The following is a 22,508-nucleotide window of genomic DNA, read 5'->3' on the forward strand; positions in this document are numbered from 1 at the left end:
TAATGAAGATGGCGTGAGCACGAGACGAAAATAAAACAGCAGCCGCTACCTATCAATGTGACCTACTGGGGGTGAGTTAGAGACAATGCCACTCGTGCAGTGCAAAGTGACTATAACGTTGCATTTCTGTTCAAACTGCCGAGTGCGTCTGCCGCGCAGAGTCTCTTGCCCAGAGTAGGGGAATCATGAAATAGAAATAGAAATAGAAAATAGGTGCAGGAGGAGGCCATTCGGTCCTTCGAGCCAGCACCGCCATTGATTGCGATCATGGCTGATCGTCCCCAATCAATAACCCGTGCCTGCCTTCTCCCCATATCCCTTGATTCCACTAGCCCCTAGAGCGCTATCTAACTCACTCTTAAATCCATCCAGTGATTTGGCCTCCACTGCCCTCTGTGGCAGGGAATTACACAAATTCACAACTCTCTGGGTGAAAAAGTTTTTCTCACCTCAGTCTTAAATGGCCTCCCCTTTATTCTAATAATAATAATAATAAATTTTATTTATGGGCGCCTTTCAAGAGTCTCAAGGACACCTTACAAAAATTTAGCAGGTAGAGGAAAAACATGTAAGGGGAATGAAATAAATAGTAGAGACATGACTAGTACACAAAGTAAAGACAGAATACAATTCAAAACACAATATGAGGCAATTAATGCACAGATGAAAAGGGAGGGGGACGTGGGGCTAAGGATAGGCAGAGGTGAAGAGATGGGTCTTGAGGCGGGACTGGAAGATGGTGAGTGACACGGAATTGCGGATCAGTTGGGGGAGGGAGTTCCAGAGCCTGGGAGCTGCCCTGGAGAAGGCTCTGTCCCCAAAACTGCGGAGGTTGGACTTGTGGATGGAGAGGAGACCGGCTGATGTGGATCTGAGGGACCGTGAGGGTTGGTAGGGGGAGAGGAGGTCAGTGAGATATGGGGGGGCCAGATGGTGGAGGGCTTTGTAGGTGAGGATCCGGATTTTGTAGGTGATCCGGTGGGAGATGGGAAGCCAGTGAAGTTGGTTGAGGAATGGAGTGATGTGATGCCAGGATTTGGTGTGGGTGATGAGTCGGGCGGCTGCGTTCTGGACCAGTTGGAGTCGGTTGATGTAGGTGGAGCTGATGCCAAGGAGAAGTGAGTTGCAATAGTCCAGTCGGGAGGAGATGAAGGCATGGATGAGTCTTTCAGCAGCGGGAGGTGTGAGAGAGGGTCTGAGTTTGGCGATGTTGCGGAGATGAAAGAAGGAGGTTTTAATGACATGGCGGATGTGAGGCTCAAGGGAGAGGGTGGAATCAAAGATCACGCCAAGGTTGCGGGCCTTGGGAGATGGGGAGACAGTGGTGCCATCGATGGTGAGAGTGTGGTTATTGATTTTGCTAAGTGTGGCTTTGGAGCCTATGAGGAGTAATTCTGTCTTATCGCTGTTGAGTTTGAGGAAGTTATGTTGCATCCAGGTTTTTATAGCTGACAAACAGGAGTTGATATGGGAGAGGGGGGGGTTGTGGGGGGATTTGGTCCGGAGGTAGATCTGGGTGTCATCGGCGTAACAGTGGAAGTCCAGGTTGAAGTGGCGGAGTATCTGACCAAGGGGGAGGATGTAGATGATGAAGAGGGGGCCGAGTACGGAGCCTTGGGGAACGCATTGAGTGACTGTGGCTGTAGCAGAAGTGTGGTTGTGGAGAGAGATGAAGTGGGATCTGTTGGAAAGGTAGGAACGGAGCCAGCTGAGTGCAGAGCCTTCAATGCCGAGGTCTTTGAGTCTGGTGAGCAGGATGTTGTGGTTCACTGTATCGAAGGCTGCGCTCAGGTCGAGGAGGATGAGGATGTTGAGGGAACCAGTGTCAGCAGAGGTGAGGAGGTCGTTGAGGACTTTGAGGAGAGCAGTTTCTGTGCTATGGAGGGGGCGAAAGCCAGATTGGAGGGGTTCAAGTAGGTTATACGCAAGGAGGTGGGAATGAAGTTGCGACGCAACGATACGCTCCAGGGTTTTTGAAAGAAAGGGGAGGTTTGAGATTGGGCGATAGTTAATGAGAGAGGAGGGATCAAGACCAGGTTTCTTTAAGATTGGTGTGACAGCAGCAGTTTTGAAAGCGGAGGGAACAATTCCTTGGGACAATGATGAGTTGAAGAGATTAGTGAGGTAGGGGCAGAGAACGGGGAGGCAGGACTTCAGCAGGGGAGTGGGGAGAGGGTCGAGGGAACAGGTAGTGGGTTTGGAAGAGCTGATGAGTTTGGAGATTTCAATAGGGGTGACCAGGTCAAACTGGGAGAGGAAGCAGTGTGGAGGAGGGGTAAGGAGGTCAATGGAGATGTTGAAAGGAGGGGCTTTGGTAGGTGGTGGAGTAGATGCTGGGGAGTCGGGTACAGGGGATAAAGATTGATAGATGGTGCTGATTTTATCAGCGAAAACGTGGAGGAATGAGTTGCAGAGATCCAGAGTAGAGGTAAGGAGAGTGTGGCCTCTGGTTCTGGACAGAGGACAGAGGTTTAAGGTGAGGGGGAAAAGATTTAATAGGGAAAAAATCTGAGGGGTAACTTCTTCACACAGAGGATGGTGGGTGTATGGAACGAGCTGCCGGAGGAGGTAGTTGAGGCTGGGACTATCCCAACGTTTAAGAAACATTTGGACAGGTACATGGATAGGACAGGTTTGGAGGGGTATGGACCAAGCGCAGGCAGGTGGGACTAGTGTAGCTGGGACATGTTGGCCGGTGAGGGCAAGTTGGACCAAAGGGCCTGTTTCCACGCTGTATCACTCTATGAATCTTTGACCTTGTTGATGACCTTCAGACTATCCTTGCCCGGTCTATCCTATTCTTGATCGGACTTTGCTGGCTTTACCTTGCACTAAATGTCATTCCCTTATCATGTACCTGTAAATGGATGGATTGTAGTCATGTGTAGGAAGGAACTGCAGATGCTGGTTTAAACTGAAGGTGGACTCAAAATGCTGGAGTAACTCAGCGGGTCAGGCAGCGTCTCTGGTGAGAAGGAATGGGTGACGTTTCAGGTTGAGACTCTAAAGAGGTGTCTCGACCCGAAACGTCTCCCATTCCTTCTCTCCAGAGAAGCTGTCTGTCCCGCTGAGTTACTCCAGCATATTGTGTCTATCTCCAGTTACCAGCAGCCCTTTACTTTGAATGTCCAGAGAAACAAAAACAGGGATGTATGGTGAGGCTCTATAAGGCGCTCGTCAGGCCACATTTGGAGTATTGCAAGCCGATTCAGGCCCCATATCTGAGGAAGGATGTGCTGACCGTTGGAGAGGGTCCAGAGGAGGTTTGCGAGAATGATCTTAGGAATGAGTGGGTTAACATATGATGAGCGTTTGTCAGCACTGGGCCTGTAATCGCTGGAGTTTAGAAGGATGAGGGGGAACCTCATTGGAAGGTACAGAATAGTGAAAGGCCTGGATAGAGTGGATGTGGAGAGGATGTTTCCACTAGTGGGAGAGTCTAGGGCCAGAGGTCATAGCCTCGGAGTAAAAGGACGTTCCTTCAGGAAGGGGACGAGGAGGAATTTCTTTAGTCAGAGGGTGGTGAATCTGTGAAATTCATTACCACAGATGGCTGTGGAGGCCAAGTCAGTGGATATTTTAAAGCCAGAGATAGATTCTTGATTAGTATGGCTGTCAGGGGTTATAGGAAGAAGGCAGGAGAATGGGGTTAGGAGGGAAAGATAGATCAGTCATGAGTGAATGGCGGAGTAGACGTGATGTGCCAAATGGCCTAATTCTACTCCTATCACTTATAACCTCATGACATTATGACAATTTACAATTTTACCAGCCATTTCACCCACACACCTGTACGCCTTTGGTGTGTGGGAGGAAACTGGAGCACCCGGAGAAAACCCACCCAGGTCACGGGATGTACAAACTCCGTATGGATGGCACCCGTAGTCAGGGTGGAACCCGGAACTTTGGCGCTGTAAGGCAGCAAATCTACCGCTGTGCCAACGTGTTGCCCTCCACACCATTGAGGAGGGCAATGATGCACCACAATTCTGAGAATTATATTCTGCATTCTGTAACTCCCTTTTAGTTTTATTGTGTTTGAGTTTGACTTGACAGAACCATAGAGTCATACAGCATGGAAACAAATCCTTTGACCCGGGTGTGAAGGTTTATGGGGAGAATGCAGGAAAATAGGATAAGGAGGCGGAGATCAGCCACGATTGAATGGCGGTGTAGACTCGATGGGCCGAATGGCCTAATTCTACTCCCTATAACCTGTGACCCAGGTTGTCCACACCGACCAAGATGCCCAATCAAAGCTCGTCCCATTTTCCCGCATTTGGCATATATCAATAGACAATAGGTGCAGGAGTAGGCCCTTTGGCCCTTTGAGCCAGCACCGCCATTCAATATGATCATGGCTGATCATCCACAATCAGTACCTCGTTCCTGCCTTCTCCCCATATCCCCTGACTCCGTTATCTATAAGAGCTCTATCTAGTTCTCTCTTGAAAGTATCCAGAGAGCCGGCCTCCACCGCACTCTGAGGCAGAGAATTCCACACTCACAACTGTCTCTGTGAAAAAGTTTCATCATTTCCATTCTAAATGCCTTTTCCCTTATTCTTAAACTGTGGCTCCTGGTTCCCAACATCGGGAAAATGTTTCCTGCCCAAACCCTTAACAATCTTATATGTTTCAATAAGATACCCTCTCATCCTTCTAAATTCCAAAGTAAACAAGCCCAGCTGCTCCATTCTCTAAGCATATGACAGTCCCGCCATCCCGGGAATTAACCTTGTGAACGTACGCTGCACTCTCTTTAAACTTCCCTATCCACGTACCTGTCCAAGAATCCACGTCGACCAGCAATCCCCCCATTCATCAACACTATCCTACACACACTAGGGACAATTTACAATTTTTACCAAAGCCAATTAACCTACAAACCTGCACGGCTTTGGAGTGTGGTAGGAAACCGGAGCACCCGGAGAAAACCCACGCAGGTCATGGGGAGAACGTACAAACACCGTACAGACAAGCCCCACCCGTGGTCAGGATGGAACCCGGGTCTCTGGCACAGTGAGGCCGCAACTCTATCGCTGCGCTGCCGCGCCAAACTCTTAAATGCAAACCAAAGCTTTCCACCGTACCTCGGTGCACATGACAATAATAAACTGAAACAGAAGAAATCAAAGAGGTGAAAGCAACACTGACTTGACGGCATCCGGAGGAAGTTTTGTGCCTGATAGGTTGATGTGCTTCAAAGCGTGTGAACTGCTGAAGAACATCTTGAATGATTGAGGGATCTCTTTGGCCTTCCTGCAACAGTGAGGGAAGAAGAATTAATGTTGTACCACAGAATTACTCTTTAAACAGACAAAATACGCCAAGACACATCACAGCAATCCTGAGACCACTTTCACGATATATCGGGGTCACCCCACTAAAGTCATCGAAATTAAACCTTGTATAGAAACAATCACAAGCATTCGGAAAGATTCCCAGTAGAAACAAGGCAAGGCCAGCAGCATTATCACCGACGAGTCGCACCCCGGCCACTCCCTCTTCTCCCCCCTTTCCATCGCGCAAAAGGCACAGAAGTGTGAAAACGCACACCTCCAGATTCAGGGACAATTTCTTCCCAGCTGTTAACAGGCAACTGAACCATCCTACCACAACTGGTGACCCTCGGACTATATTTGATCAGACTCTTTTGAATTTATCCTGCACTACTTCGCTTATCATGTATCTATACACTATAGATGGCTCGATTGTAAACACGTGTTGGCTTTCTGCTGACTGGTTAGCTCGTAACAAAAAGCTTTTCACTGTACCCCGGAGCACGTGACAATAAACTAAACTGAAACAAAGAAGTGGTTTACACAAAATGCTGGAGTAACTCAGAGGGTCAGGCAACATCACCGGAGTATATGAAAAGGTGATGTTTTAGGTCAGGACCCTTCCTAGTGGAAACCCAGACTGATAAAATAACCCAACTTTCAATGCTTTCATTAAGGTTTTAACGAATTTATGCCTTGGTTCCTCAAAGCCTTCATTCTGTAAACGGCCTTTATATCCGAGAAAGACACAAAGTGTTGGAGTAACTCAGCGGGTCAGGCAGCATCTTTGGAGAAAATGAATGGGTTACATTTCGGGTCGGGACCCTTTTTCAGATATCATATTCTTCTGATAAAAACTTTAAAAAAAAACCTTCTCATGAACTGAAAACATCAACGACCCAGAATTCTGAAGAAGGGTCTCGTCCCGAAACGTCACCCATTCCTTCTCTCCAGAGATGCTGCCTGTCCCGCTGAGTTACCCGAACATTGTGCGTCTACCTTTGATTTAAACCAGCATCTGCAGTTCCTTCCAACAACCCAAAACGTTGGCTTCTTCTCCACATCCTGTCCTCTAAATCCATAATAACATCGTAAGAATATCTATGTCATTATAGAAACATAGAAAATAGGTGCAGGAGTAGGCCATTCGGCCCTACGAGCCTGTACCGCCATTCAATATGATCATGGCTGATCATCCAACTCAGTATCCCGTACCTGCCTTCTCTCCATACCCCCTGATCCCTTTAGCCACAAGGGCCACATCTAACTCCTTCTAAAAAATAGACAATGAACTGGTCTCAACTACCTTCTGTGGCAGAGAGTTCCAGAGATTCACCACTCTCTGTGTGAAAAAAGTTTTTCTCATCTCGGTCCTAAAGGATTTCCCCATTATCCTTAAGCTGTGACCGCTTGTCCTGGACTTCCCCAACATCGGGAACAATCTTCCTGCATCTAGCCTGTCCAACCCCTTAAGAATTTTGTAAGTTTCTATAAGATCCCCCCTCAATCTCCTAAATTCTAGCGAGTACAAGCCGAGTCTATCCAGTCTTTCTTCATATGAAAGTCCTGACATCCCAGGAATCAGTCTGGTGAACCTTTTCTGCACTCCCTCTATGGCAATAATGTCCTTCCTCAGATTTGGAGACCAAAACTGTATGCAATACTCCAGGTGTGGTCTCACCAAGATCCTGTACAACTGCAGTAGAACCTCCCTACTCCTATACTCAAATCCTTTTGCTATGAATGCTAACATACCATTCGCTTTCTTCACTGCCTGCTGCACCTGCATGCCTACTTGCAATGACTGGTGTACCATGACACCCAGGTCTCGTTGCATCTCCCCTTTTCCTAATCGGCCACCATACCACCGGATGCTAATGCTAACTCGGCTATCGGACATTTGTATGGTAGCACTAGCAGTCAACAGAGCATATATCCTGACGGTGTTCACATCATAGCAGGGGACTTTAATCACGCGGACTTGAAGAAAATGCTCCCCAAATTCTACCAGCATGTTAAATGTGCTACAAGAGGAGCTAACACACTGGACAAGGTCTACTCCAACATCAAGCTGGGCTACAGGGCTAGACCACTACCACACCTGGGTCAGTCGGACCATATGTCCCTGCTTTTAATTCCTGCATATGCCCCCCTCAGGAAAACCGCTCCTACCATCACAACCTGGCCTGATGGTGCATCTCAGCAGCTGCAGGACTGCTTCGACAGGACCAACTGGGATGTGTTTGAACACCGGGACCTGGAGGTGTTCACAGACAGTGTACTGTGTTACATTAAAAACTGCATGGATACGGTCACAGTGGACAAACGCATCCGGGTCTACCCCAACCAGAAGCCCTGGATGACCCGGGAGGTCCAGCGGCTGTTAAAAGAGAGGAACACCGCTTTTAGGTCTGGCGATAGGGCTTTATACAGCACGGCCCGAGCTAACCTGAAGAGAGGCATCAGAGAGGCCAAATCAGACTACAGGAGGAGGATAGATGACCACCTGGACAGTAACAACAGCAGGCAGGTGTGGCAGGGGATCCAGTATCTCACCAACTACAAGACCAACCTTGGAGCTGCTGAAGGTGACGCCTCGTTGGCAGAGGAGCTGAACCTCTTCTTTGCTCGCTTTGAAGTGGAGCCACCCGAGACAGCCACATCACACCACATGGTCCACAGCAGCTTAACCCTCAAAATAGAGGAGCATGAGGTGAGGCGCACGCTGCGGGCCATCAATCCAAGGAAGGCTACTGGACCCGACGGCGTCTCTGGACGCGTGCTGAAGGACTGCGCAGACCAGCTGGCTGGAGTCTGTACGAGGATTTTCAACCAGTCTCTGGCCCAGTCCACTGTTCCACCCTGTCTGAAGTCCTCCACCATAGTCCCCTTGCCCAAAAAAACCCACATTTCCAGCCTCAACGACTACCGGCCAGTCGCACTCACACCAGTGGTGATGAAGTGTTTTGATAAACCTGGTCCGGGGTCATATCACATCACTCCTGCCCCGAAGCTTTGACCCCCACCAGTTTGCGTACAGAGCGAATAGATCTACAGAGGACGCTGTAGCCACAGCTCTCCATGCTGCACTGTCCCACCTGGAGCAGCGGGGGAGCTACGTGCGGATGCTCTTTGTGGACTACAGCTCTGCTTTTAATACCATCCTTCCCCACAAACTGGTGGACAAACTGGGGGACTTGGGACTTCCACACTCCACCTGCATGTGGATAAATAGCTTCCTGTCGGGTCGCAGCCAGAGAGTCAGAGTGGGCCATCACACATCCACGGCCCTCAGCCTCAGTACCGGCTCTCCACAGGGCTGCGTGCTGAGCCCCCTTGCTCTACACCATCTACACACATGACTGCACCCCCGCCCACCACAGCAACACCATTGTCAAATTTGCGGATGACACTACGGTGGTGGGACCCATCTCCGGGGGGGACGAGTACGCCTACCGGGATGAGGTGGAGCAGCTGACAGTGTGGTGTGGAGAAAATAACCTGCTCCTCAACACCTTAAAGACAAAGGAAATAATAATAGACTTCAGGAAGAATAAAACGGACATGGTACCATTAATTATCAGAGGGGTCTGTGTGGAGAGGGTGGCGGATTTCCGTTTCCTGGGAATCCATATTGAGGAGGACCTGACGTGGAGCGTGAACACCTCTGCGCTGCTGAAAAAGGTCCAGCAGAGACTGCACTTCCTGAGGGTGCTCAGGAAGAATAACATCACTCAGAGACTGCTGCTGTCCTTTTTATGCTCCATTGAGAGCATCCTAACATACTGTGTATGCGTATGGTACACCAGCTGCACAGCGGCTCAGAGGAAAGCGCTCCAGAGGGCCATTGACAACGCCCAGAGGATTGTCGGCTGCCCTCTCCTTACCTTGGAGGACTTACACAGTTCCCGCTGCATCAAATCCCAGAGTATTATAAAGGACATTTCCCATCCCGGACACTCCCTGTTTGAACTGTTGCCGTCAGGCAGACGGTACAGATCTACAAGGACAAGGACAAACAGACTTAAAAACTGTTTTTACCCCACTGCTATAAAGGCACTAAATGTAGCCGCCAAGGAACGCAGGGGCGATACATACTAAGGGACTGTGGTACACTGTGAAATCGACAGAAGGATGTAGGGCTGGGTGTTTATGCGTGCTATTTTCATGATATTTAATTTAGTTGTTTATCTTTTTTTAATATTTTACCTTGTATGTATCGTTAGCTTTTAGAAATGTTTGACTGGTGCACTGACTGGCTGACATTTATAAATTTTGTTGTACATGGTTCATGTTACAATGACAATAAAGAAACTATTCTATTCTAGATAATAGTCTACTTTCCTGTTTTTGCCACCAAAGTGGATAACCTCACATTTATCCACATTATACTGCATCTGCCATGCATTTGCCCACTCACCCAGCCTATCCAAGTAACCTTGCAGCCTCGTAGAATCCTCCTCACAGCTAACACTGCCCCCCAGCTTAGTGTCATCCGCAAACTTGGAGATGTTGCATTCAATTCCCTCGTCCAAATCATTAATATATATTGTAAATAGCTGGGGTCCCAGCACTGAGCCTTGCGGTACCCCACTAGTCACTGCCTGCCATTCTGAAAAGGACCCGTTTACTCCTACTCTTTGCTTCCTGTTTGCCAGCCAGTTCTCTATCCACATCAATACTGAACCCCCAATACCGTGTGCTTTAAGTTTGTATACTAATCTCTTATGTGGGACCTTGTCGAAAGCCTTCTGAAAGTCCAGATATAACACATCCACTGGTTCTCCCCTATCCACTCTACTAGTTACTTCCTCGAAAAATTCTATAAGATTCGTCAGACATGATTTACCTTTCGTAAATCCATGCTGACTTTGTCCAATGATTTCACCACTTTTCAAATGTGCTGCTATCCCATCTTTAATAACTGACTCTAGCAGTTTCCCCACTACCGATGTTACACTAACTGGTCTGTAATTCCCCGTTTTCTCTCTCCCTCCCTTTTTAAAAAGTGGGGTTACATTAGCTACCCTCCAATCCTCAGGAACTACTCCAGAATCTAAAGAGTTTTGAAAAATTATCACTAATGCATCCACTATTTCTGGAGCTACTTCTTTAAGTACTCTGGGATGCAGCCTATCTGGCCCTGGGGATTTATCGGCCTTTAATTCATTCAATTTACCTAACACCACTTCCCGGCTAACCTGGATTTCACTCAGTTCCTCCATCTCCTTTGACCCGCGGTCCCCTGCTATTTCCGGCAGATTATTTATGTCTTCCTTAGTGAAGACAGAACCAAAGTAGTTATTCAATTGGTCCGCCATCTCCTTGTCCCCCATGATCAATTCACCTGTTTCTGACTGCAAGGGACCTACATTTGTTTTAACTAATCTCTTTCTTCACATATCTATAAAAACTTTATACTCCAGTAGGGGTCTGAAGAAGGGTTTCGGCCCGAAACGTCGCCTATTTCCTTCGCTCCATAGATGCTGCTGCACCCGCTGAGTTTCCCCAGCAATTGTGTGTACCTTCTATAAAAACTTTTGCAGTCAGTTTTAATGTTCCCTGCCAGTTTTTTTTCCATAATCTATTTTCCCTTTCCTAATTAAGCCCTTTGTCCTCCTCTGCTGGTCTCTGAAATTCTCTGGTCGGCTGCTTTTTCTGAATAATTTGTACGCTTCATCTTTTGCTTTGATACTATCCCTGATTTCCCTTGTTATCCACGGATACACTACCTTCCCTGATTTATTCTTTTGCCAAACTGGGATGAACAATTGTTGTAGTTCATCCATGCAGTCTTTAAATGCCTTCCATTGCATATCCACCGTCAACCCTTTAAGAATTAATCGCCAGTCAATATTGGCCAATTCACGTCTCATACCCTCAAAGTTACCTTTCTTTAAGTTCAGAACCATTGTTTCTGAATTCACCATGTCACTCTCCATCCTAATGAAGAACTCAACCATATTATTATGACGCTGGCTCGAAGGGCCGAATGGCCTACTCTTGCACCTATTGTCTATTGTCTATCTGAAGAAGGGGCTGCAATTTCTAGTATATTTTTAGAGATACAGCGTGGAAACAGGCTCTTCGACCCACCGGATCCACACCGACCAGCGATCCCCGCGCAATAACACCATCCTACACCCACTAGGGACACTAATTTAAAAAAATGTTTAACCTTCACCAAGCCAATTAACCTACAAACCAGCACATCTTTATAGTGTGGGAGGAAACCGAAGATCTCGGAGAAAACGCACGCAGGTTTTTCACGGGGAGAACGTACAAACTCTGTACAGACAGCACCCGTAGTCGGGATCGAAGCTGGGTCTCCAGCGCTGCATTCGCTGCAAGGCAGCAACTCTACTGCTGCGCCACCATGACCGCAGTTCCTTGTATGGTTTCTGCAGCTCCTTGTATAGTTTAGTTTATAAATGTCACGTGTACTGATGTAGAGTGATAAGCTTTTTCATTGTGTGATATTGAGTCAATCACGCCATCCACAGAATACAGATGCAGGAAAAAAAGGGCTGTGACCTCTGGTCCTAGACTCGCCCACCAGTGGAAACATCCACTCCACATCTACTCTATCCAAGCCGTTCACTATTCTGCAAGTTTCAATGGGGTCACCCCCTCATCCTTCAAAACTCGAGCGAGCACAGGCCCAGTGCCGACAAACGCTCAGCATATTTTCTATGTACAAATCCCCACGTCTTTGAGATGTGGGAAAGAACCATAGCACCCAGAGGAAACCCACATGGTCACAGAGAGAAGGTGCACAAACCCCACACAGACAGCACCTCTGGTCAGGATCGAACCTGAGTCTGTGGCGCTGTGAGGCAGCAACTCTACCGGCGATGCCACTGCGCCAACCCCCATGCCAGCTCAGAGCAAGTTTAGAACAAACTCCACTTATCATGTATCTGTACACTGCGAATGTCTCGATTGTAATCATGTATTGTCTTTCTGCTGACTGGTTAGCACGCAACAAAAGCTTTTCACTCTACCGCGGATGGAATATCGTGATGCAAAGTGTGGAGCCGTGTATTTTGGTACCAGGAATAAAGACGCAGACTATGATCTAAATGGGGAATTAATCCAGAAATCGAAGGTGCAAAGGGACTTGGGAAGTGCTGGTACAGAATTCGTTTTTTTGGGAATGACGTTCCTTCCTACATAATTTTGTAAACACAGCTAAACAAGCTTATCTACCTCCACAGTGAGATCCAGTGCAAATTGGAGGAACAGCACCTCATGCTTTGCTTGTGTAGTTTACACCCCAGCGAACATATGAACATGGACTTCTCCAATTTCAGGTAGTCCTTGCTTTCTCCCTCCTTCCCTTACCCTACCCTTCCCCAGCTCTTCCACAAGCCCACTGTCTCTTCCTCTTCCTTTTTCCTGCCCGCCCGCCCCCCCCCCCCCCCACCCCCGACATCAGTCTGAAGAAGGGTCTCAACCCGAAACGTCGCCTATTCCTTCCTTCTCTCCAAAGATGCTGCCTCACCCTCTGCGTTTCTCCAGCATTTTTGTCCACCACACAATTCTGATGTACCTTTCACCAAGTGCGACGGTTTGTGAAGGAACACAATTGCCTCGGCAAGCTATTGCGTTACTATTTAAGGAACCCTCCCTGTGGCTGAAATCGCTTGATGAATAAAAATTGTCAGCATCCATTTATTTGCGCTGACATTGATTAGCCCACTTTATACTTGGGACAACGGATGGCACAATGGGCTAAGTGTTCGGCTGGCAACCGGAAGGTAGCCGGTTCGAATCCCGCTTGGAGTGCATACTGTCGTTGTGTCCTTGGGCAAGACACTTCACCCACCTTTGCCTGTGTGTGAATGTGTGTGAGTGACTGGTGGTGGTCGGAGGGGCCGTAGGCGCAGATTGGCAGCCACGCTTCCGTCAGTCTGCCCCAGGGCAGCTGTGGCTACAGAAGTAGCTTACCACCCCCGAGTGTGACTGAGGAGTGAATGAATAATGTGATGTAAAGCGCCTGGAGTATTAGAAAGGCGTTATTTAAATCCCATCCATTATTATTATTATTATACTGATTTATTGCAGGATTGGGGATCGGGACAGAAGCCTCCTCGTGGCGATCCCCGGAAACGACAACACGATGCACTCAGTGAGGCGTCGGGCGATCAATTCTGTCAACGTGTTGGACGATGACAGAAGCCAACAGCGAGCTTTGCGTCGTCCGACACGCGAGCGAACGAACTACAGGATTGCGCTGCATCTCACCCATTATACAAGCCTCCAGTAGTTAATCAATGCAAGGTAGACAAAAAAATGCTGGAGAAACTCAGCGGGTGAGGCAGCATCTATGGAGCGAAGGATTTCCTTCGCTCCATAGATTCTGCCTCACCCCGCTGAGTTTCTCCGGCATTTTTTGTCTACCTTCGATTTTCCAGCATCAGCAGTTCCTTCTTAAACAGTTAATCAATGCAAATGCCTTGTTTTGAAAGGTCGGGTTAGAGTGAATGAGGAGAGGATGTTTCCACCAGTGGGACAGTCTAGGACCAGAGGTCACAGCCTCAGAATTAAAGGATGTTCCTTCAGGAAGGAGATGAGGAGGAATTTCTTTAATCAGAGGGTGGTGAATCTGTGGAATTCATTGCCACAGAAGGCTGTGGAGGCCAAGTCAATGAATATTTTTAAGGCAGAGACAGATAAATTAGAGATAATAGACAATAGGTGCAGGAGTAGGCCATTCAGCCCTTCGAGCCAGCACCGTGGCTGATCATCCACAATCACGTTCCTACCTTCTCCCCATATCCACTGACTACGCTATCTTTAAGAGCCCTATCTAGCTCTCTCTTGAAAGTATCCAGAGAACTGGCCTCCACCGCCCTCTGAGGCAGAGAATTCCACACTCATAACTCTCTGTGTGAAAAAGTGTTTCCTCGTCTCCGTTTTAAATGGCTTACCCCTTATTCTTAAACTGTGGCCCCTTGTTCTGGACATGTTTCCTGCCTCTAGCATGCCCAAACCCTTAATAATCTTATATGTTTCAATAAGACTCCCTCTCATCCTTCTAGACTCCAGAGTGTACAATAAGAACACCTCTCATCCTTCTAGACTTCAGCCGCTCCATTCTCTCAGCATATGACATTCCCGCCATCCCGGGAATTAACCTTGTAAACTTATGCTGCACTCCCTCAATAGCAAAAATGTCCTTCCGCAAATTAGGGGTCAAAACTGCACACAATACTCCAGGTGTGGTCTCACTAGGGCCCTATACAACTGCAGAAGGACCTCTTTGCTCCTATACTCAACTCCTCTTGCTATGAAGGCCAACATGCCATTTGCTTTCTTCACTGCCTGCGGTACCTGCATACTTACTTTCTGTGACTGATGAACAAGGACCCCCAGATCCAATTGTACTTCCCCTTTTCCCAACTTGACACCATTTAGATAATAATCTGCCTTCCTGTTTTTGCTACCAAAGTGGATAACTTCACATTTATCCACATTAAACTGCATCTGCCATGCACCTGTCCAAGTCACCCTGCATTCTCACAGCATCCTCCGCACAGTTCACACTGCCACCCAGCTTTGTGTCATCTGCAAATTTGCTAATGTTACTTTGAATCCCTTCATCTAAATCATTGATGTATATTGTAAATAGCTGCGGTCCCAGCACCGAGCCTTGGGGCACCCCACTAGTCACTGACTGCCATTCTGAAAGGGACCCATTAATCCCTACTCTCTGTTTCCTGTCTGCCAACCAATTTTCTATCCATGTCAGCACTTTACCCTCAATATCATGTGCTCTAATTTTGCCCACTAATCTCCTGTGGGACCTTATCAAAGGCTTTCTGAAAGTCCAGGTACACTACATCCACTGGCTCTCCCTTGTCCATTTTCCTAGTTACATCCTCAAAAGATTTCAAAAGATTAGTCAAGCATGATTTCCCCATCGTAAATCCATGCTGACTCGGACCGATCATGTTACTGCTATCCAAATGTGCCGCTATTTCATCTTTTATAATTGACTCCAGCATCTTCCCCACCACCGATGTCAGGCTAACTGGTCTATAATTCCCTGTTTTCTCTCTCCCACCTTTCTTAAAAAGTGGGATAAAATTAGCTACCCTCCAATCCACAGGAACTGATCCTGAATCTATAGAACATTGGAAAATTATCATCAATGCTTCCACGATTTCTGGAGCCACTTCCTTAAGTATCCTGGGATGCAGACCATCAGGCTCTGGGGATTTATCAGCCTTCAGTCCCATCAGTCTATCCAACACCATTTCCTGCCTAATGTGGATTTCCTTCAGTTCCTCCGTCACCCCAGATCCTCTGGCCACTAGTATATCAGGAAGATTGTTTGTGTCCTCCTTAGTGAAGACAGATCCAAAGTACCTGTTCAACTCATCTGCCATTTCCTTGTTCCCCATAATGAATTCACCTTTTTCAGTCTTCAAGGGTCCAACTTTGATCTTAACTAATTTTTTCCTCTTCACATGCCTAAAGAAGATTTTACTATCCTCCTTTATATTCTTGGCTAGCTTACCTTCGTACCTCATTTTTCCTCCCCGTATTGCCTTTTTGGTTATCTTCTGTTGCTCTTTAAACATTACCCAATCCTCTTGTTTCACGCTCATCTTTGCTACGTTGTACTTCTTCTTTTTTATTTTTATACTGTTCCTCACGTCCCTTGTCAGCCACGGTCGCTCCTTATTCCCCTTGGAATCTTTCTTCCTCCTGGGAATGAACTGATCCTGCACCTTCTGTATTATTCCCAGAAATACCTGCCATTGTTGTTCCACTGTCATCCCTGCGAGGGTATCTTTCCAGTCAACTTTGGCCAGCTCCTCCCCCATGCCTCCATAGTCCCCTTTGTTCAACTGTAACACTGACACCTGCTATTTACCCTTCTCCCTCTCCAATTGTAGATTAAACTAGACCATATTATGGTCACTACCTCCTAATGGCTCCTTAGCCTAAAGCTCCTTTGTCAAATCTAGTTCTTTAGATAACACTATATCCAGAATTGCCTTCTCCGTGGTAGGCTCCAATACAAGCTGCTCTAAGAATCCATCACAAAGGCACTCTACAAACTTCCTTTCTTGGGGTCCAGTACCAACCTGATATTCCCAGTCTACCTGCATGTTGAAATCTCCCATAACAACTGTAGCATTACCTTTACTACATGCCAATTTTAACTCCTGATTCAACTTGCACCCTATATCCAGGCTACTGTTTGGGGGCCTGTACTGCTTGGGGGGAGCCCATTAGGGTATTTTTACCCTTGCAATTCCTTAGTTCTATCCATACTGACTCCACATCTCCTGTTTCAATGTCACCCCTTGCAAGGGACTGAATTTCATTCCTCACCAACAGAGCTACCCCACTCCCTCTGCCCACCTGTCTGTCTTTTCGATAGGTATACCCTTGAATATTCAGTTCCCAGCCCTGTCCCTCTTGCAGCCATGTCTCAGTAATTCCCACAGCATCATACTTGCCAATTTCTAACTGAGCCTCGAACACGTCCACTTTATTTCTTATTCTGATTAGTACGGGTGTCAGGGGTTATGAGGAAGAGGCAGGAGAATGGGGTTGAGAGAGAAAGATAGATCAGCCGTGATTGAATGGCGGAATAGACTTAATGGACCGAATGGCCTAATTCTGCTCCTATCACATGAACTTTAAAGAAGTCAGGTCCTTCCTCACAAAGTGTGTGGTATTTACCTTGGACCACTCCAGGTGAACTGACTGAAATATCACAGGCAGCACAAAAAATAAAAGCCATTTTCATAAAAAACTAGACTTTAGAGACAGGTAGTAACAGGCCCTTCGGCCCACCGAGTTCCTGCCGACCAACAATCTCCCCGTACACTAGCACTATCCTGCACACTAGGGACAATTCGCAGTTTACAGAACCCAATTAACCTACAAACCTGCACGTCTTTGGAGTGTGGGATGTTGGGGGAGTCCAGAACCAAGGGTCACAGTTTAAGAATAAGGAGAACTGGGAAGGGGGAGGGGATGGAGAGAGAGGGAAAGCAAGGGCTACTTGAAGTTAGAGAAGTCAATGTTCATACCGCTGGGGTGTAAGGTACCCAAGTGAAATATGAAGTGCTGCTCCTCTAATTTGCACTGGGCCTCACTCTGACAATGGAGGAGGCCCAGGACAGAAAGGTCAGTGTGGGAATGGGAGAGGGAGTTAAAGGGTTTAGCAACCTGGAGATCAGGTAGGTTTAGGCGTCCCCTCCCTCTTCTCCGACCAGTTTTCCTGTCTCCGACTACAATATCTCTCTGAACAGCCCTCTCCCCAGAAATCAGTCTGAAGAAGGGTCTCAACCCGAAACGTCGGCCATTCCTCCCCTCCAGAGATGCTTCCTGTCCCGCTGAGTTTCTCCAGCATTTTGTGTCTATCTTCGATTTACCAGAATGATGTCTGTACTAGACGGTATTATCTACGAGGAGAAGACTTGGACTGTTTTGTATGGAACGCCGAAGATTGAAGGAAGATAGAGCAGATAGAAGTAAAAACAATTATGACAAGCGTTGATAGGGTAAACAGCCAGAACCTTATTCCCAGTATGGAAATATCAAATACGAAGGGCCAAAGCTTAAGGTGAGATAAAATTGTGCATTTGGCAATTACAGAGGCTTGTTCTTTCGTGCCCCTTCCCAAATATTACAAATCTTTCAAGTGAAGAAAATAATACAGTAAACCCTCGTTATTATAGATCTCGTTATAATGTATTTTGGTTATAGTCGACTGTCTCTTTAAGGAAGCTGGCTGTTAGTTATGTTGCAGAGGCCATCGAAATTGACAAGGTGTTGAAATGGACATGGTATTGAAATGGACATGGTGTTGAAATTGACAAGGTGTTGAAATTGACAAGATATTGAAATTGACAATGCGTAGAAATTGACAATGCATTGAAATTGACAAGGTGTTGAAATTGATACGGCATAGAAATTGACAAGGCATTGAAATTTACAAGCAATCGCTTTGATCGACATTTAATTCTATTAAACAATGTAACAAACAATCTTTAGTATTGTTAGCTTGCAGTAACAAAAATACATTGTTAGCTCTATCTGAAGTTGGTGCGAACTCGGTAGGCTGAAGGGCCTGTTTCCACTCTGTATCTCTAAAGTTTAAAGGTCAGACAGCAGATTCGGTCCTCTATAAACAGAGGTCCGTTATAACGAGGTGTGTTGGAAGGAACTGCAGATCTGAAGAAGGGCACCCATTCCTTCTCTCCAGAGATGCTGTTTGTCCCGCTGAGTTACTCCAGCATTTTACTGTACTTAAAGCAAGACGAGAACCAGTGAAGATAAACATATTTAAAGCAGATGGATTACCTGTGGCAGAAGATACTTTTAGACAGGTGCAGAGACGCCAGGTGTTGGCAGCATCCCCGCAGAAGTGCCGCACACACCTGCAAAACAAGAACACTTAGTAACCAGTGACATCCACCGCCATCTTGTACATGTCCCCACTTACAGAATGCACAACTACAGTTGTAGTTCATGAGTTATAGGAGCAGCATTAGGCCATTCGGCCCATCGAGTCTACTCCACCATTCAATCATGGCTGATCTATGTATCTTTCCCTTGTATGACTATCCATCTAATTATCCATCTATCAATTCTGTCTGTCTGTCTGTCTGTCTGTCTGTCTGTCTGTCTGTCTGTCTGTCTGTCTGTCTGTCTATCTATCTATCTATCTTATCTCTGCCCCCGAAAAAAGAAAATAGTCCGTGACGTATCGTTAGTTTTTGAAGATGAAACATTTCATAGAACAGAATGTGGGCAAACTCAATGCTCGATGCTAAAGTGGACAGTCTCAGAGGGCGGTGGAGGCAGGTTCTCTGGATGCTTTCAAGAGAGAGCTAGATAGGGCTCTTAAAAATAGCGGAGTCAGGGGATATGGGGAGAAGGCAGGAACGGGGTACTGATTGGGGATGATCAGCCATGATCACATTGAATGGCGGTGCTGGCTCGAAGGGCCGAATGGCCTACTCCTGCACCTATTGTCTATTGACAGTGATGTGATGGGAGATTCCAGGAAGGGAGAACATGGGTTACTGGCACAGTGAGCTCTCCTGGCTTGCTGCAACTCCTAAGATCATACGATCATGAGTGATAATAGACAATAGACAATAGACAATAGGTGCAGGAGTAGGCCATTCGGCCCTTCGAGCCAGCACCGCTATTCAATGTGATCATCGTTTCTGCCTTCTCCCCATAACCCCAGGCTCCGCTATTTTTAAGAGCCCTATCTAGCTCTCTCTCGAAAACATCCAGAGAACCTGCCTCCACCGCCCTCTGAGGCAGTGAATTCCACACACTCACCACTCTGTGAGAAAAAGTGTTTCATCGTCTCCGTTCTAAATGGCTTACTCCTTATTCTTAAACTGTGGCCCCTGGTTCTGGACTCCCCCAACATCGGGAACATGTTTCCTGCCTCTAGTGTGTCCAAGCCCTTAACAATAGGAGTGATAGGAGTAGAATTAGGCCACTCGGCCCATCAAGTCTACTCCGTCATTCAATGATGGCTGATCTACCTCTCTCTCCTGATCCCGTCCTCCTGCCATCTCCCCGTAACCTCTGACACCCATTTGTTTGAAATGATGACTCTATGAGTCTTTGCTACTTGTCACAGTCATAGAGTGATACAGTATGGAAACAGACCCTTCACCCCAACGTGCCCACATCGGCCAACATGTCCCATCTACACTAGTCCCACCTATCCTTCCAAACCTGTCTAATTGTTTGGTCCATATCCTTCCAAACCTGTCTAATTGATTCTTAAAGATTGCAATAGTCCCAGCCTCAACTACCTCCTCCAGCAACTTGTTCCATACACTCACCACCCTTTGCGTGAAAAAGTTACCTATTAAATGCTCAGATTCCTATTAAATCTTTCCACCTTGTATGTGTAGACAGTGAATTATATATCTACACTGTGAATGGCTCAATTGTAATCATGTATTGTCTTTCCATTGACTGGTTAGCGCGCAACAAAAACTTTTCACTGTACGTGACAATAAACTAAACTAACTAAGTAAACCCATGTCCTCTGGTTCTCGATTCCTGCAATCTGGGCAAGACGTAGTCCACCCAATCTATTGCTCTCGCGATTTTATACACCTCTTTAAGATCATGTACACCTCTATAAGAACATTTTTTTGAAATGTATTCTCTCAATGTTCTCTACAATAGAACAGTGTTAAAAGTTTCTCTGCCAACAAGAAAAGAAAATGATGCCTGATGGATAGTGTTAAGGGCCTATCCCACTTGGCGATTGTTTTCGGCGACTGCCGGCGTCATATCAGGGTCGCCAAAAGAATTTGAACATTTCAAAATCCAGCGGCGACAAATAAAATGTTGCGACACTTGAAAAAACACCGCGCGTCACGGGGCGACTTTTTCGGTGACCTGATACGTCAGTCAATGATGCCGGTAGTCGCCAAAAAAAAAATCGCCAAGTGGGACAGGGCTTTTAGTTTTTGAAGATTAAAAATGCCTGCAATAGAAGCAGATTCAATTATGACTTGTAAAAGACAGATATCTGAGGAAGGATGTGCTGGGGCTGGCGAGGGTCAAGAGGAGGTTTACAAGAATGATCCCAGGAATGAGTAGGTTCACATACGATGAGCGTTTGACGGCCCTGGGCCTGTACTCGCTGGAGTTTAGAAGAATGAGGAGGGACCTCATTGAAACTTACTGAATAGTGAAAGGCTTGGATAAAGTGGATGTGGAGAGGATGTTTCCACTAGTGGGAGGGTCTAGGACCAGAGGTCACAGCCTCAGAATTAAAGGACGTTCTTTTAGGAAGGAGATGACGGTGGTGAATCTGTGGAATTCCTCGGAGGGTGGTGAATTTGTGGAAATCTTTGCCACAGAAGGCTGTGGAGGACATGTCAGTGGATATCTTTTAAGGCAGAGATAGATAGATTCTTAATTAGTATGGGTGTCGGGGGTTATGGGGAGAAGGCAGGAGAATGGGGTTAGGTGGGAGAGACAGATCAGCTATGATTGAATGGCGGAATAGACTTGATGGGCTGAACAGCCTAATTCTACTCCTATTACAAATTACCTTAGTAAATGATGCAGTACACAACACCACAGGAGATCCTTCTTCCCTGTGGCTATCAAACTGTACAACTCCTCCCCTCTCTGTCGCGGGGTAGATTGAGGCTGACCCTCCCCCCCCCCAATCCGATTCAGATTCAGATTCAACTTGAATTGTCATTGTCAGTGTACAGTACCGAGACAACAAAATGCAGTTAGCATCTCCCTGGAAAGCGACATAGAATATGATTTCAATAAATAAATCTATTTACATGCATACTGTCATAGTGTTTTTCCTGTGGGAGGAGTGTCCGGGGGGGGGGGGGGGGGATTGGCGGTCACCGAGGTACATTGTTGAGTAGTGTGACAGCCGCAGGGAAGAAGCTGTTCCTGGACCTGCTGGTCCGGCAACGGAGAAACCTGTAGCTCCTCCCGGATGGTGGTAGGAGGGTAAACAGTCCATGGTTGGGGTGAGAGCAGTCCTTGGTGATGCTGAGCGCCCTTCGCAGACAACGCTTGCTTTGGACAGACTCAATGGTGTGGAGCGAGGAACCGGTGATGCGTTGGGCATATTTCACCACCCTCTGCAGTGCTTTCCGGTCGGAGACAGAGCAGTTACCATACCATACTGTGATACAGTTGGTAAGGATGCTCTCGATGGTGCAGCGGTAGAAGTTCACCAGGATCTGAGGAGACAGATGGACCTTCTTCAGTCTCCTCAGGAAGAAGAGATGCTGGTGAGCCTTCTTGACCAGAGTTGAGGTATTGTGGGTCCAAGAGAGGTCATCGGAGATGTTGACCCCCAGGAACCTGAAGCTGGAAACACGTTCCACCTCCGTCCCGTTGATGTGGATGGGGGTGTGCGTGCCGCCCCTAGACTTCCTGAAGTCTACAATGAGCTCCTTGGTCTTCTTGGAGTTAAGGGCCAGGTTGTTGTCAACGCACCATGCTGCTAGGAGCTTTGCACGTCCCCCAATCCTTTCCACTCGTCACTTTAATTTCATGTTTCGCGTATCTTGTTGTGTTTAATGACTGTTGGCAGATCAATTTCCCTCCTGGGATAAATAATTTTCTATCGTATCGTATTGTAAGGATAGGAAGGGTTTCAATAGACAATAGACAATAGGTGCAGGAGTAGGCCATTCTGCCCTCCGAGTCAGCACCGCCATTCAATGTGATC

At 47.0% G+C, this 22,508-nt stretch overlaps 1 protein-coding gene across 4 annotated transcripts in view; it reads right to left on the bottom strand.

Moving 5' to 3' along the window:
- Nucleotides 1-22,508, bottom strand: part of carmil1 (capping protein regulator and myosin 1 linker 1) — a 320,941-nt gene that overhangs the window by 122,456 nt on the left and 175,977 nt on the right. For all 4 annotated transcript variants that reach the window (XM_033014174.1, XM_033014166.1, XM_033014169.1 and 1 more), the window contains exons 15-16: nt 18,614-18,690; nt 5,157-5,261 (exon numbers count right to left, since the gene is read on the bottom strand). In XM_033014174.1, the coding sequence (XP_032870065.1) occupies nt 5,157-5,261; nt 18,614-18,690 (182 nt within the window). The remainder of the gene's footprint in view (nt 1-5,156; nt 5,262-18,613; nt 18,691-22,508) is intronic.

The sequence above is a fragment of the Amblyraja radiata genome, chromosome 2, assembly GCF_010909765.2.
Source record: "Amblyraja radiata isolate CabotCenter1 chromosome 2, sAmbRad1.1.pri, whole genome shotgun sequence".
NCBI lineage: Eukaryota > Metazoa > Chordata > Chondrichthyes > Rajiformes > Rajidae > Amblyraja > Amblyraja radiata.